Source organism: Colobus angolensis, unplaced genomic scaffold (genome assembly GCF_000951035.1).
Source record: "Colobus angolensis palliatus isolate OR3802 unplaced genomic scaffold, Cang.pa_1.0 Scaffold140, whole genome shotgun sequence".
Taxonomy (NCBI): domain Eukaryota; kingdom Metazoa; phylum Chordata; class Mammalia; order Primates; family Cercopithecidae; genus Colobus; species Colobus angolensis.
Genome location: NW_012114489.1, coordinates 2,863,274 through 2,880,227, shown reverse-complemented (window position 1 = coordinate 2,880,227; position 16,954 = coordinate 2,863,274). Strand labels below are relative to the sequence as shown.

General features: G+C 36.9%; 1 protein-coding gene across 1 annotated transcript in view; it reads right to left on the bottom strand.

Moving 5' to 3' along the window:
• The window catches only part of POLA1 (polymerase (DNA directed), alpha 1, catalytic subunit), a 322,128-nt gene that overhangs the window by 191,480 nt on the left and 113,694 nt on the right, over positions 1 to 16,954 (bottom strand). The window contains exons 27-31 of the mRNA XM_011935154.1: positions 13,362 to 13,394; positions 12,491 to 12,583; positions 10,448 to 10,653; positions 8,213 to 8,345; positions 643 to 774 (exon numbers count right to left, since the gene is read on the bottom strand). Of these exons, the coding sequence (XP_011790544.1) occupies positions 643 to 774; positions 8,213 to 8,345; positions 10,448 to 10,653; positions 12,491 to 12,583; positions 13,362 to 13,394 (597 nt within the window). The remainder of the gene's footprint in view (positions 1 to 642; positions 775 to 8,212; positions 8,346 to 10,447; positions 10,654 to 12,490; positions 12,584 to 13,361; positions 13,395 to 16,954) is intronic.

The window sequence follows — 16,954 nt, the reverse complement described above, 5'->3', positions numbered from 1 at the left end:
AAAATCAAAAAAACTGCTCTTCTCTCTTACTCTCTCCTCACCCATTATAGGCATGCTATTATCAAAAGAACTGGTAGTGGTTTAAAACTGTGTTCCAGAAGGCCTAGAAGTGCCTTGCGAAACGGAGAAGTAAGGCTAAGGAGGTGGGCCCTCTCCACTTGAAGGAAGGAAAAAAACAAAACTAGTTGAATTGTGTGGTTTCCTCATATGGTATGTTTGTGGGATCTTTCAACTTCTCCGTATAATCATGTAGTTCTTTTTTTTTCACATAATTATTTGGACATTTGCTAGGAAAAATGGCATTTATTCTTTTATTATTCCACTGATATTTATAATGGGGAACTGCTGCCAAAGGAATGACAAATGAGGACTACTGCTGAACATATGGCAAAACTTACATTTGCATTAAAGTTAATTTACGGTTAAAAGAGTAGCTACTGTTATAATCCTATCATAAATGTTTTATGAAAATCCTAATGACATATGCCACACCTCTAACTAATGTTTTTTAAACGCTATGAAACTAACCAGACTTTACAACATCAATTACTGGGGAGAATGCTAAATAAGACACTGTGGCAATCTGGATTTTACTTCGAGTTCTTAAGAGGTATCAGAGTCTTATGAATGTCAATAGTTTACCTGACAGATGACGTATGACACAGTATCTCCAGCTTTCACCTTTCCGCCTCCTTGAGAATTTATCCAGAGGGCAACATGTACATGAGGTAGGCTTTTTTTATCAGGGTAATCCTGGGGATCCTTTGTCAATGCCTAAAAGAGGGAACAAAAAAGTTCTAAGCTTTAAAATAAAACCCTTCTCGCACAGATATACGCTAAAAACATCTTTGCTAGAATCATATTAGCAACATAAACATAAAAATTGACAGAAGCTGTATGTAGAAAACATTGCTACAGAATCTTTAAACATCCCATCTTCAACACTCCTCTCTCCTTTGTTCAATAACTAACATAACCAGATGCAACACCAACAAAAAAGAAATATAAGTTAACAGGCCATGTTGCATGATACTTAGATATAAAAAGTTAAGACTGTAAATTCAGTGTTATCCAAAAGCAATGGCAACAAAAGCCAAAATTGAAAAATGGGATCTAATTAAACTAAAGAGCTTCTGCACAGCAAAAGAAACTACCATCAGAGTGAACAGGCAACCTACAGAATGGGAGAAAACTTTTGCAATCTACTCATCTGACAAAGGGCTAATATCCAGAACCTACAAAGAACTCAAACAAATTTACAAGAAAAAAACAAACAACCTCATCAAAAAGTGGGCAAAGGATATGAACAGACACTTCTCAAAAAAAGACATTTATGCAGTCAACAGACACATGAAAAAATGCTCATCATCACGGGCCATCAGAGAAATGCAAATCAAAACCACAATGAGATACCATCTCACACCAGTTAGAATGGCAATCATTAAAAAGCCAGGAAACAACACGTGCTGGAGAGGATGTGGAGAAATAGGAACACTTTCACACTGTTGGTGGGACTGTAAACTAGTTCAACCATTGTGGAAAACAGTGTGGTGATTCCTCAAGGATCTAGAACTAGAAATACCATTTGACCCAGCCATCCCATTACTGGGTATATGCCCAAAGAATTATAAATCATGCTACTATAAAGACACATGCACACATATGTTTATTGCGGCACTATTCACAATAGCAAAGACTTGGAACCAACCCAAATGTCCATCAATGATAGACTGGATTAAGAAAATGTGGCACTTGTACACCATGGAATACCATGCAGCCATAAAAAAGGACAAATTCATGTCCTTTGTAGGGACATGGATGCAGCTGGAAACCATCATTCTCAGCAAACTATTGCAAGAACAGAAAACGAAACACTGCATGTTCTCACTCATGGGTGGGAATTGAACAATGAGAATACTTGGACACAGGAAAGGGAACATCACACACCAGGGCCTGTTGTTGGGTTGGGGGAAGCGGGGACGGATAGCATTAGGAGATATACCTAATGTAAATGACGAGTTAATAGGTACAGCACAGCAACATGGCACATGTATACATATGTAACAAACCTGCAGGTTGTGCACATGTACCCTAGAACTTAAAGTATAACAAAAAATAAATTAATTAATTAAAAAAGGTCTTAAAAAAATAAATTCAGTGTTACATGCAGTCTTAACGTGTACAATTCTCTCACTGAGTTAACTGATCAGTTGGGACTGATGAATAACGGCTACTCTGACTTAATGATTGTTTCTCAAAGGTTCCTCTGGCCTAAATAAATCCCAAAGGCACTAGAAATCACTGAATTTACTCATGTTGTTAATCAACCTCTACAGAGGTAGAATGAATTTTGTAACAGAAAGTAAGTACAAGAACAGGAACAATGTCAGCCTTGCTCACAACTGCATGCACAGTGTTCCTAACGATGCTTGATATACAGTAGCAGCCAAATATTTGCTGAATAAATTATTTCACCCCATCTGTAATAATTCTCAGAATAATTTGTTCAAGTATTATAAAGTACCACAGGATGAATAAGACACAGTCATCTGCTATTAGTGGAAGACTCTCTACCCTCCACCTCCCCTCCAAAACAAAAACTAAGCTATATGTGCCATAAAGGAGATGTGAACAAAGTGCTATGGAGAGAACTTAGAAAGGTAAGAATGATTTCCACCTGAGAGCAGAAATCATGGAAGAAAAAACTTAAGCTGGCACTAGAAGGAAAAGTAAGATTTTAAGAAAAGGTAATGGGGGCAAGAATATTCCAGGCAGAGAAACAAAAAGGCAGAGGGTGAGAAAAAACGCACTCTATTAGACTGGAACTCAATATGCATAAAGAAAAGGAGGGGGATACCTAGTCCTGGAAGGGGTAGGTTTCAAAAGACAAGAGAAAGGATGAGGACCAGGGTACTGCTTGATGAGCTCATCTGTTCTCCAAGTGTGGACTACAGAGCCCTGGGAGTTCCTGATATTCTTTCAGGGGGTCCTGAGATCAAACTATTTTCATAACGACACTATCTGTACTGATGATACAGAAGCAATGGTGGGCAAAACTGCTGGTGCCTTATAAACATGAATCAGGACGGTACTACCAAACTGTACTAAGAGTCACTGTATTCTTCACCACCACGCATAGTTAAAAAAAAAACAAACAAACAAACAAAAAAAAAACTTTCACTTAAGAACGTCCTTGACAAAGCAGTAAGAATTATTTTTAAAGTCTCAATAGCAAAGACTTGGAACCAACCCAAATGCCCATCAATGAAAGACTGGATAAAGAAAATGTGGCACATACACACTACGAAATACTATGCAGCCATAAAAAAGAGTGAGTTCATGTCCTTTGCAGGGACATGGATGAAGCTGGAAACCATCGTCCTTAGCAAAGTAACACAGGAACAGAAAACCAAACACCACATGTTCTCACTTGTAAGTGGGAGCTGAACAAAGAGAAAAGAGAACACATGGATACAGGGAGGGGAACATCACATATTGGGGCCTGCTGGGGGATAGGGAGAAAGGGGAGGGAGAGCATTAGGACAAATACCTAATCCACGCGGGGCTTAAAACCTAGATGACGGGTTGATAAGTGCAGCAAACCACCATGGCACATGTGTACCCATGTAACAAACCTGCACGTTCAGCACACGTATCCCAGGATTTAAAGTAAAATAAAAAAGAAAAAGAAAAAAAAACAGCTCTCAACCCTTGAGTGCAAGTCTACTATTTTGTGTGATAAAACAGAAAGTACACACAAGGCACATCTGAAAAAAAAAAGATTGCTCAAGAGAAAGCATTTGTGCAACTGTTTGAGTTGCAAGCTAAACTAGCTGCCTTTTTCACAGAATATAATTTTTACTTGAAAGAATAATGGGCAAACTACGGTTATTCTGACCTGGGCATTTGGCAGACAATTTCTCAAAAAAGACACTAAAAAAAAAAAAAAAAAAAAAAATCTGACAGTATATATTGTCAATGATAAAATTCAAGCTTTCAAGTGCAAATTAGAATTTTAGAAAACTTTTCAACTTCTGTGAGCCTGAAAGCTTCCCAATGCTTAAAGACTTTTTGATATAAGTAGGAATATTTTAAAACGTAATTTTTGATATTGTACAATGAATGTGTCTATTTTGGAGGATCTGTATAATTCAGGGAACCAACATTTAACAAATGATCAACTCACGCCACATATGGGTAAAATATTCTTTCAAAGTACAACATAGACCAATAGATTTTAATATAAGACAGCATTAAAAGTTCATTGATATGGCTTCAAATTTCACATTACAAAGAAAATACCATCTGTAGAGTTCTGGTGCAGGATCAAAGAAAAATACATTCAACTGTCAGAAAAAAAACACTAAAATACTTCTCCTTTTTCTAACTACATGTTTGGGTTAAACTGGATTTCTTCCAATACTTCATCCCAAACCACGTTTCACAACAGATTGTATGCAGAAGCAGAAATGAAAACCCAGATGTCATCTACTGAGCTAGACATTAAAGAGATGCGCAAAATTGCAAAATTTGCAAAATTTTCTTTGTTTTGAAATATATAGTTATTTTTCATAGAAAGAAATGCTATTTTTTTGTAATTATATCATCAGTTTATTGCTATTTTTAATTAAATGAACAAATGTTTTTAAATTTCTAACACACTAAATATCAAGATAAATCACATCAACAAGAGCTCTTGGGGTCTTCAATTATTTCAAGAGTATAAAGGTGTCCTAAGACCAAGAAATCTGAGAACTGATGTAGAATAAAGCAGGTCCTCAAACATGGCTGCACATGCCCAAGTTGTGTAAACTTACTAAATTTCATACTCAGTGTAGCAGAGTACCTAGGAAACTCTCCCAAGTATTTCAATCTCCTCAAACCTGGAATATGTGAAGTTTTGATTGTCTTGGACAAGCAATACAGTATAGAAATCTTAACTGATACAACAGTACTTAAGAAATCCATTATCTTCTTCAATGGATTATTCTTTAGTGCAATGTTAAGAAATTCTAAATTTCAGCTGACATACTTTCCAATTATTAGATGTAGGCTATTTGGGGACTTTACAAGCTAGTTTTAGAAGGCTTCATTTAAAAAAAAAAAAAAAAAAAGCTTCCTGGTGGTTTAGGCTCAAGTTAGCCAGAGCTATAAAAATCAGCTGTGAAGTATTTTATGTTACTTTGTGAAATATATTTAAGCTAAGATTGCAGTAGTTCAGCAAAATCACACATGCTGTTTTTCAGTTGCTTTTGGCAACAAGGGCTAAAATCTCTCAAGGTAAATCCCATCACTTCATGCATGTCTCCACCCTAATTTAACCTGTCATTTTCAAGCCCTACCAGCAACACTTAAAAAAAAAAAAAAAAAATCTTCTCATGAGACCATCCACAACCAGTCACCCAGTCACATACATAGACTCTTCCATTCCACTCTCCTTTGGAGGCAGTAAAATGTAGAAACTGAATTGCTCACAAGTTTTAAATAGTGCAAGTATTTAGACAAATGCTAAAGATTATCAGGATACATGACCTTTAACATATGAAGAGCTTACTGTAAATAGATACAGAACTATAACTATAATAAAGATAGCCCTTTCATCAGAATTTACTGTACTTACATCAACACTGCAGAAATTCTTCTCTATTAAATAAAAGTTAAGAATAATGGGACAGTAAATGCATTTTTCTTTTTCTTTGCTTTTTTTTTTTGTGAGACGGAGTCTTGCTTTTTCACCCAGGCTGGAGTGCGGTGGCGTGATCTCAGCTCACTGCAATCTCTGTTTCCCAGGTTTAAGCGATTCTCCTACCTCAGCCTCCTGAGTAGCTGGGATTACAGGCGCCTGCCACCTCGCCCGGCTAATTTTTGTATTTTTTAGTAAAGATGAGGTTTCACCATGTTGGTCAGGCTCATCTTGAACTCCTGATCTCATGATCCACCCGCCTTGGCCTCCCAAAATGCTGGTATTACAGGCACAAGCCACCGTACCCGGTCGACAGTAAATACTTTTAACAGACCATCAGCATTTTGAAAATACAGACCGTGCATTCTTTATTCAACTTTATATCCCAGAATCAGCACTGTATACATAAGAGGTACTCCATGTTTGTTGAATGGATGATTAAACAAGCAAATGAATTCTTTCAATGCTTACTGAACAACTACTATTTGCCAATGGCTATGCTAAGTGATATGGAGAATATAAAGACAGTAAGTCACAGTTTCAGTTCTGCCGCAGAAAAATCTATGCACAGCCCCTATCATACTAGACGCTAAGTATTAACTACTATTGTTATTGGTAATAATAAAATGTCACTACAAGTTGATAATTATTGAAGCTGAGTGATGAATACATGAGGATTCATGATACCATGGTCTCTACTTTTACATAAGTCTAGAAATTTCAATAATAACTTAAAAGAATGCAGACTATTCATCAGAACTCAGACACTGTCAGTATACCTATGACTCTAAGTTTCTTTTTGCACACTAGTAATATTGTGTCATCATTCATATGAGGGGATTACAGTGTGGGCCCACTACCCTAAAGAAGATGTGCTCAGTGTTATTTTGCCAATTATGTAGTCATGCTGGGACTGACACTCCCAAACTCATCCCTGGAAGCCCTTGTGCTAGAAGCCCAAGTTTCTAGGAAGGTAGACAGGATCAGGGATACAATATGCAGAATTGATGCAAAAACTGACCAAAAGAAGACTTAAGTCATAACTCTTACTCATATAAATTTTTGAGAAAGAAAACAAAATCTAAAAGGAAACCGCTTTCTAGATGACACAACGATTCTATGCCAATATGTGTACACTTCATCACTTAAAGTGGAAGCCCCCAGTGCCAAGAAACATTGTCCCCTTCTAATGTATAAACAAATGTCTTCCTTCATGACATTAAGGATGCCATAGTCAAGGTACAGGAAACAACTTACCTAAGAATAAACATAAACTGTAAGAAAATATTCATCCCTTCTAGGAATCAAAGAAATGCAAATTCAATGCAACTGTGAAACACAGCCTCATATTCATTATGGTAGCAAAGTTTTATTTAAATATCATCACCACTACATGCAAAACTGTGGTGAAACTGGCATATTTTGCTATTATCAATTGGTATCATCCTTTTACAAAGCAATTTGGCAAAAGCCATACAGATATTCACATCTTTTGACTCAAATATTTTCCTTCAAGGAACCTAAAATAAAGTAATTCATCCAAATGCAAAAAGGTAAATAAACAAAGATGTTCAATAGAGTTATGTATAATAGAAAACATTTAATAATCAACAAATTTAAAGATGTATCAGTGAAACAGAAGATTAATACACTGATTAATTTGATTTTTAAGGTAATATAAAAATGTGGGAAAATGTTTATGTTAAATGAAAATATATTTCTAAATAACATATTGTAATTGCTGCAATATAAAAATGTTTTCAACAGTACAGAAATGTACAAAAATGACAAGCATTACATTAGCAGAGTATTATGAATAAGTCTTCATTCTAAAACTTCCATTTACTGTCAGCATTAGATTCTTTTTCATTAATTTTTTCTGTATGCACTTTGACAACGAAATCTACCACAAAATGGGTAGCATGGTATTTGCAAAACTAGCTTCTGAATATACAAGGGTACTAAAATGGGAAAAAATCTGTAACCTAACATTTTGTTTATTACATAGCACTTTGGAAACCAAGATTCTGTTTTTCAAATTAGGTAAGAAAAATCATTCCCTATTTTCAACAACTAAAACTATCCCTAAATAACTTTTGTCCCCAAAAGCCTTCTGATTACAGCACCTCTAAGGATCACCATCTGTGAAGCTAAACACACACATGAATGCACACATGCACACAATAAGCTTACAGGCCTACACCCCAAACATCTATTACTTAGGGGAACTATGAAGAAAGTAGTGTTCTCCAGTCCCCAGTATGTAAACTGTATCACTCCATAGGACCTCTGGAAACAAGTCTTCCAAGAATTAAAGTAAGGACCAGAGAAAGAAGGTCTCTGTGGCAGACATGGCAGTACCTGTGGCTGGAAGAGGTATGCTAATACTCAATCTGTGAGATAGCTGTTAAGCAGCTTTCATCATCAGCTAGAATTTATTTCAATTGCAAGGATGAGGTGGTTCAACTATCTGAAGGAGAGGAAAAACACATGACAGCAGCTGGGCTCAGCAATAAATGCTACATTTACCTTGTTAATTTCAAACTGGCTCACTGGGACACTGCCATTTAGCACATTTTCTCCAATTTCTATTAGCCTCTTCTGAATGTTTTCCACTATAGTGTCCCGGCTTTGATCAGAAAGAATCTGGCCAATCACAAAGCTACAAAAAAAAAAAAAAAAAAAGACAGCAGTTGATTTTTTAATATCATATTTAACTAGCAAAGGAGAAGAAAGGAAGAGAAATGCCATTATATTAACATGTGGCCAAGAGCTACAGTAAGAGCTAATATGAGGGTTAATGTTGAAAAGGCAGTTACTATTTGTTTTTTAACACCAACTCTACCGAAAGTTTGTCAGCCTTATAATGTCGGGTTTGACTCTAAACATACAGATCATTTTTTATGTGGCAGCTAATATTTTACATAAAATGTGATGAAGAAAAGCATGTGTTCCATATTTTTATGCAATTACAAAATTCACAAGCAGTTATATTCTACTCATAAGTTAAAATTTTAGAAGACAAATATTTCACTTTCCTCACAAAGCACCAAGACATTATCTCTGATATCAAGATATCATCTCCACCTGAGACAACAACCATGAGCTAGGTGAGTAGAAATATGAAGCCCTTTACATAAATTTTTTTCAAAAAACAAAGATTTCAAACTTTTCTTTCTTCAACTTCATTTTGTTGCTCAGTGTTCTCCCTTATGCTATTCCTTAAAAACTTCATGTTATTCAACCAGACCCAAAGGAAAAAGAAAAAGGAAAGGAGTAAGAAAGTCAATATTTTATCCATTTCTGAGAAAATGCAGAGCGAGCGTTTGACAGCTGTATTATAATTTGTCAGAAAAAGAACCCTGACAAAAACATTTGTATAGCTTTAATTACTAATACATTTCTAACTCAAGAGAAATTTACTTCTATTATGATGCGTCTTTTCTTAGAAAACACAAAGCTGAAGAGAACACTCTAATCCACAGTCTATACAAAGTACTTTCATCTTTGGGTACATTTGGGGGCAATGAAGCATTTCAAATATTTTTACATTTGGTAAAAGGCTCACAGTGACCTATACTGAGATGGTCAACTTTGCCTAATCAAGAGTAGTTTTGCAGAACCAATAATTGCTCAATCTCCCAACTTGACAGCAAGAGGAAGACTAGAAAGCAAGTTTTTAAATGCCAACATTCAGAATATTAAAATCGATGTGAAATTTAGCTTTAAAGAAAAAAGTTCTTCTACTTTCGAAATTGGTCAAGGTCACAAATTAAGATGGTACATCAAGCACCTAAAAATTCTTTTTTTTTTTTTTTTTGACGGAGTCTCACTTCTTCGCCCAGGCTGGAGTGCAATGGCGCAATCTCGGCTCACTGCAACCTCCACCTCCAAGGTTCAAGAGATTCTCCTGCCTCAGCCTCCCCAGTAGCTGGGATTAGAGGCATGCGCCACCACGCCCGGCTAATATTTGTATTTTTAGTAGAGACGGGGTTTCCCCATGTTGGCCAGGTTGGTCTCCAACTCCTGACCTCAAGTAATCTGCCCAACTCAGCCTCCCAAAGTGCTGGGATTACGGGCCTGAGCCACTGTGCCCGGCCTAAAAATTCATTTTGAAATGGGTGCTTTATACATTAATATGACCCTTAAAAAAGTAGGTCTTATTATCACATTCTTCAGTCTCAGGTGCAAAGCTAGGAGGTCAATCATGATATTTACTAATTCTGAGGTACACACAGGATTTGAGAAGTAGCCCTTAAATTAACTTGGTATTAGTAAGAATCTTTTATACACAAATCATACGGGTGGGAACAAAGTCTCACTCCATGGCCCATTTTGAATCCCAGAACATTTTAAGCCATAAAATGGGAAAATCTTAACAATTATGTTCCTAAAGAGACTCTAGGAAGATTCAGGAGCACAAAACAAGGCACTTTCTAATAGTAACAATAAAGCAAAACAAACTAACATCAACAAAACCAACTCTACAAGGATCTGAAGTGTGAAGGTTTACCCTTACCATGAGTTAAAAACTCATGAGATGTATCTTACAGCAAGCATTTCTTTCTGAGCAAATTTGGCTTTTTCTAAGTTTTAATCTACCTATAAAATTCCATTCCAAATAAGAATTATTAATAAGAATGAATAATAAAAATAACAAAGAAGTGTTCTTGCTCTTGGCAGATTCATAAGCATTCTCTACATCATTCACACCTGAATTTTTAAAAGACAAACAAGAAAAGCAAAACTGAAAGCTGAACTCACTTTCCAGTGTCTTTAGCAAGATCACACCAATCTCTTCTAACTATATCTAATCCTTTGAGCTCCTGCTTGGTGACATAATTCCCGTCTGACGTTGGCTCAACAACCAGAGCAGCGTATTTCTTTTTTTTCAGCAGTAGCAGAGACTTGAAAACCCCATCAATGTCTATTTCAAGCAGTTTGTACAACTTATTCACTTCACTTTTTACCTGTGAAAATTTCAAATATTAATATTAGCTTCTCAAACATCTAACAGGGAGAAGATAAACATGTTACAGATTCCCATGAGTTAATCTAAACAGAACTTGAAGTCATACAATATTGGAATTTTACTTGGCTTGTATGTAACATGATATTACATAGGGTATAGAGCAAAGACACTGAAAACTGCAGGGACAAAAATAGATTAAAAAAAAAAGAGAGAGAGAGAGACAATAATAGATCATCCCATGCAACCAAAGGACAGGACTGGCTAGATCAGCCCCAGGTAATATATGAAAATTATCAAACAGTCTTTGTTGAATGTAAAGACTTAATACACATGTACAGTACTTGCCTCCAAACTATTCAGTTAGTGAACAGATAGTCCAACAAGTAAATATGTGGCCAGAAATAAAGAAATCAAACTTTGACTATTAAAATAATGTTTAAGATCTCCCTTAACACCTTGACTATAAGCAAACAACTACCTGCTGAACAAACAAATAAAGAGTCCTCTGCTCTTTCTGACAGGGTCAAGGCACAGAACGTCGCCTCCAGGGAAAATATTCAACTTCTGAAGGCCCAGTATGAGTACAATGTGCCAGGCTTGCTGTCAAGTGAAGATTATCATTCAAATTCCACATATTCCAGGAGGGAAAGATAGGAAGTTGTCAGTTTGTAAGATGGTATCTTAGTTTTAGTTCATTGGGACAGTATCTTAACATAGCAAGTGTTTCTAAAACATTGTGAATTGCGATTGTAAATTGCTATTAAGAGGCTACAAATGATTATTTTAAAATGTCTCCTCCCTTGTCTTTTCAAATATATTTTAAGTAATCCTATAAAAATTACAGTTGTGAGTATATGTGTATGTAGGTATCTATGTATAAAATGCACCTGAATCCTACCAGACACATGAATTACACAATGTAGTAAGTACCAATGTGAACACATCTTAAACATATAACACTTAAGACTGTTTTCAAAGGAAAAATGGATTTACCATTTAAAGAAAAAAATAAATACCTTTGAATTTCACCCTTGAAACAAACAGCTGGAATAGAAATTAAAAACAAGAGGGGGCCGGGTGCGGTGGCTCATGCCTATAATCCCAGCACTTGGGAGTCCAAGGCAGGTGGATCACAAGGTCAGGAGATCGAGACCATCCTGGCCAACATGGTGAAACCCCGTCTCTACTAAAAATACAAAAATTAGGGAGGCATGATGGTGCATGCCTGTAATCCCAGCTACTCAGGAGGCTGAGGCAGTAGAATTGCTTGAACCAGGGAGTCGGAGGTTGTAATGAGCCAAGATCACGCCACTGTACTCTAGCCTGAACACAGAGCGAGATTATGTCTCAAAAAATACCAACCAACCAAACAAACAAACAAAAACACAAGAGGATTGGGCATGGAAGCTCATGCCTGTAATCCCAGAACTTTGGGAGGCCAAGCAGGGAGGATCGCTTGAACCCAGGAGTTCAAAACCAGCCTGGGCAAAAAAAAATCTCTACAAAAAAAAAATCTTTTTTAATTAGCTGGGCATGGTGGCGAGTGCCTGTGGTCCCAGCTACTCAGGAGGCTGAGGTGGGAGGATCACTTCAGCCCAGGAGGTCAAGGCTTCAGTAAGCCCTGATCGCACCACTGCACTCAAGCCTGGGTGACAGAGTGAGACTCTGTCTCAGAAAAAAATAATAAAGAAAGAAAAATAGAAGAACTGAGAGACACCAAGTTTATTATTTTCAGAAGCACACACATTCATATATACATGAATTTATAGTGTTCCATGTTAAAAACAGAATTCACAAAAATAAGTAAAGCAGATAATTTCATAAAATTATCTCACCTTGTTTCCCAACTTAAATACTTCTTCCAGATTGGTGCTATTGGTGTTTATCATAATTGAATCTGTATCTCCATAAATAACTTCAAGATTCATCTAATAAAAAGCAAAAATTATAAAAATTAACAAAAACACAGTGACCATTACACACAATGAAACTAAAGATTTTCCATACTACAGAAATTACAGGCTCCACAGACTTTTCAAAAGTTTATGTTAATTATTATTTATATTGTCAGGGTATACAATTGAAGATTAAGCCCCTATAAACCAGAAAGGCAAGTACCCTTACATCAAGAAAATCTCTCAAATTTTCTTAAAACAGAGAGTGGAGTGGAAGGGGAATTGTGTCTAGTTTCAACAGAAACAAAATATCAAATTAAATAATGAGAAAAAAGAGAATAAAAGACTAGGAAATGGGGTCTATATTTATCCACTGTACCACATGCTTAGTGGTCATGGCAATTTAAGAAGCGGAAACATAATGGATTCTATAAATTCAAGGGCACAAATCCATATTAAGTTCTTAATACAGTTGCAAACAGTATTTAGTAGAATATGAAGAGTGCCAAAAAAAATCAATCATAACAAACAACACTAGAGCACATACAGTATAAAGGCCTGGAAATAAACTCTAATTAGCACTGTTACTAATTTGCTTGAAACACTCACATACAGGCTTCAAGCAGGGGTTAGATCATATCAGTGTTGGTAAAAGAAAAAAGCTGTAATACTTTAGGAGGGATTATAAATGTAAACTAGGCAACCTAAGAAGCAATTTCCAGTCTGTTTGGGTTACAGTTTTCCTTGAATACAAAAACATTACCAGTTACGATATTTAAGAGTTTTATACAATGAAAACACTCAACATTACCTTTTGTACCATCTCTTTCGTATGCATCAAAATCTAAATGAAACAAAAGTCAAGATTAATATATTACACAATTATAAAGACATAAATAGAAGCACATAGAGATAGGTAGCTCTCAATGATTTGCCATTTCCATGTATTTATAAAGCTCTTGAAGGTTTTCTAACGACAGCCCTTAAAATAACAGTAACATCAATGTAATCTAAAAATAAGTTTGCCTCTATGCTGATTCTGAGCCAGAGATATGCATGCATATACATAGGTATATATCTTTAATAAACACACAATAAAGTATCTCTATAACATGGCAAAAAAGCAAACTATTCTCATTACTAATACTTAAATAGAACTGCATGCCTTAAAAAAGCTTAACAAAGCATTTCAAATCTGGCAATTCTTACTCATGGTATTCAGGATCTTAAAAAGTTAAAAAAAAAAAAGCACACTACACTTAAAATTCTTCTCTAGACTAAATTCATTGAAGAAAGAGAGTAGATAGATTTTCACTATATTGCCTGGAGCTACCACAGTAGCCAGTAAAAAGGTGGGGCTCAAGAAACATTCAGTGAACGAAGACCAACAAGGATAATAGCTGTTGATGGGTCTGTCCCCAGGCCCATATAGCTACAGATCAGAGATATTTAGGCTACAATATGGATAGAAATAAAAACTGATATAAATTATTTTGAGCCAGATCAGAAGTAACACATATTTTAACAAACAGCCTCTTAAAAAATAGTAATATGACATAATTAGGACTCAGAGAGAAAGTGTGTGTGTGTGGGGGGTGTGTTTGTCGGGGGGTGTGTGTGTTTAAAATACATGTGCTAGATGCTGTGCGAGGAACACCTTGTGCATTTTCTCATTTCGGTCCCCTAGATCTCCAAGGGGCAGCTACTATTAATAACCTCATTTGTTAGATGCCAAAAGACCAAGAGAAATTAGTGTCCTAGTAATGACAAAACAAGGATATGAACCCAAGCATTCTGACTCGAGTATGGGGCCTTAGTCACTCCATGCTATTGCCTCTCTGCTATCACCCATCTTTCAAAGCATCAGTCTAAAGCTGAGGTCACTTTTCCAATAGACCAAATAAAGGTTTATTTCATTCATATTTATTTCTCCTACTTCAATAGTCTTCCTTGTCAACTAAGCTCGTTTCATGGTGTCACTTCTTTCTTGTCTTCCCTATTACAGAGCTTTGTAAATCCTGTCTTTAGAGTATCTTTTATATCTATCCATTACTTTCCATTTTTTATTGCCCTTTGCCCTTTATTACTATCTCCCACTTTTGTTCAGATGTTCACTGTATTAATATTATGTTCTTAGACAAGGAAGCCCTTTCTCCTGCGCTGGGGGTGGTGAATGGTGAATTCTGATTAGGGTAAGCCAGTGGTTTTAATACCGACTGTACAGTGGAATCACCTGGGGATCTTAAAGAACCAAAAAACAAAAAACACAATACCTGGCCCCGACAGTATTCTTACATTGCAAGCTGGCTTAAGGACCACTGGACTAAGATAATCATGGTAATTCCATTCTGGAAACAGCGATCAGTTTAGGCGTGTGCATGTGAACAGAATCCTGGCCAATTAAACTTAAGGAGAATTCCTGTAGGATGCTTCTGTGAAAGGTTTTCCTTCCTGATTTGAGAGGGCAGGCGGTGGGGGACTACCTTTTTAGACTGAGGGCTGCTTGGAGCAGTGGCAACCATCACCATGGCTATGAAGGGCCATTCCTAGGTGCAAGCTAACATGCTGAGCAGGGCCGGCTGCAAGGTGGAAAGCGTCTGACTCCATGGAAATGAGGTTGTCACTGAGGATGAACCAATTCGCATCTCTATTGGCGTTAGGTCTCATCAACTCACCCTGAATATCATTACTAATCTCCTAAATGTTTTCAATGCCTCTCCGATGCCTACAAGGTCAAGACCAAATTCTGCAACTGCACCTAAACCACTGTTCCACTTGTATGGCCTGTTATTCTTTTACACAGATCCTCTTGCTGGACAGAATAAATCTCCCAGTCTTCCAACAGTTAACTGTGTACAGACTCATCTTTTCATGCCTTCACTCATGCAGTGTGTCTCCTACCTGGAATTCCTTCCCCAGTCCTTTTCCTGTCATTGAATTTTACAACCCTCGGCTCAAATCCTTGCATGAGCTGACTGGCCCAGCCCATACCTGTCTCTCTCCTCTCATCTGTGTTTGCATTATTCTACTAGTACTTGAATGATGCTTTATGTTATTAGCTCCCACCTAGCCACCCCAAACTAGACTACAAGCTCCTGGAGGTCAGACCACGTGTTGGTGCCTGAGTGCAGACTTCACTATAACAGGCACTCAAAAAACTGTTTGCCAGGTGACTAATAGGTCCTGTAGTAATCCCAATTACTTTTCCACTAGACACTAAAATTCAGCTAACATAAAAAACACTCTCCCCGACTTCATCTTCATTTTTTAACATTTAAATTGCAGGGAAAGGCATTGTGGGAGAATACTTGACAATTCCTTTAGGGAAAGGGCAATAATGAGATCAACCCAAGGCAAATTAATCATAGTGAGGACAGAACTACTCATCAAGAGTCCTCTTTACCCTCTGCCTCTCACAGTTTGCTAGACTTAGCTTTCCTCATCACAATGGACAACACCATAACATAACTGTTACCTCAATAAAATACCTGAGGAGCAGACTGTCAACCTTTTACTACAACTCCACATATTCAATAACCAATTTCTTCTACTCTTGTTTCACAACATGAACCAAATCTACTACATCATCCCTGAGTGTACCTTCAATGTGAACTGGCAACCTTCACCTTTCAGATCCATCATCCACTCCTACTCCATCCTGTCACCAACTCACAACCATTGCCATGCATAACCTGAGGACTACTACCAAAATGATTTTCTTTGGTGGCAGAAACCTTTTGGTGGATGTCTTTTTTTGCAGAAATGGTAAACTATAGATTATGCCGCAACTGCTTTTTTCACCTAGCACTTATCCTAGAGGTTATTTCAAATCCACACATAAAGAGCTGCCTTATTATTTTTTAATGACTACATAGTACCCCATTGTATAAATAGAACATAATTTATTTAACTAGCGTTCTATTAATGAACACACAAGTTGTTTCTACTCTTTACCGTTATAACCATACTTCAACAAATAATCCCTATACATGTGTAATATACAAATCTGCCAGTAACAAGACAAGTGGACGTGCTGGGTCAAAGGTTGTTATGTTTCAAAGTTTTAAAAATAAATATAACCCAATAGCTCTCTACAGAGGTTGTACTGATTTCTGTGGATCTTACCATCTTTTCAGTGGGCCTCACGAGTAGCTGATGACAATGTTCTGTCTCAGGTTCAAGGTCCTCACCACAGTTTGTCAACTCTTCAGCCCATTCTATACAAGACAACCCACAACCAGTCTGACCCCTAACCTGTCATGTTTTTTCACTAAGCAGTTCTAGATGGTGGGCATCACAGTGCCCTCTCTAGTCCAATGCTTACCCAAGTGCTAATGAGCAGAAACACTCGAAAGCTGCCCTCAAGTCCAGCCCTCAACTCAAACTGCTCACTGGGGAGGGCTC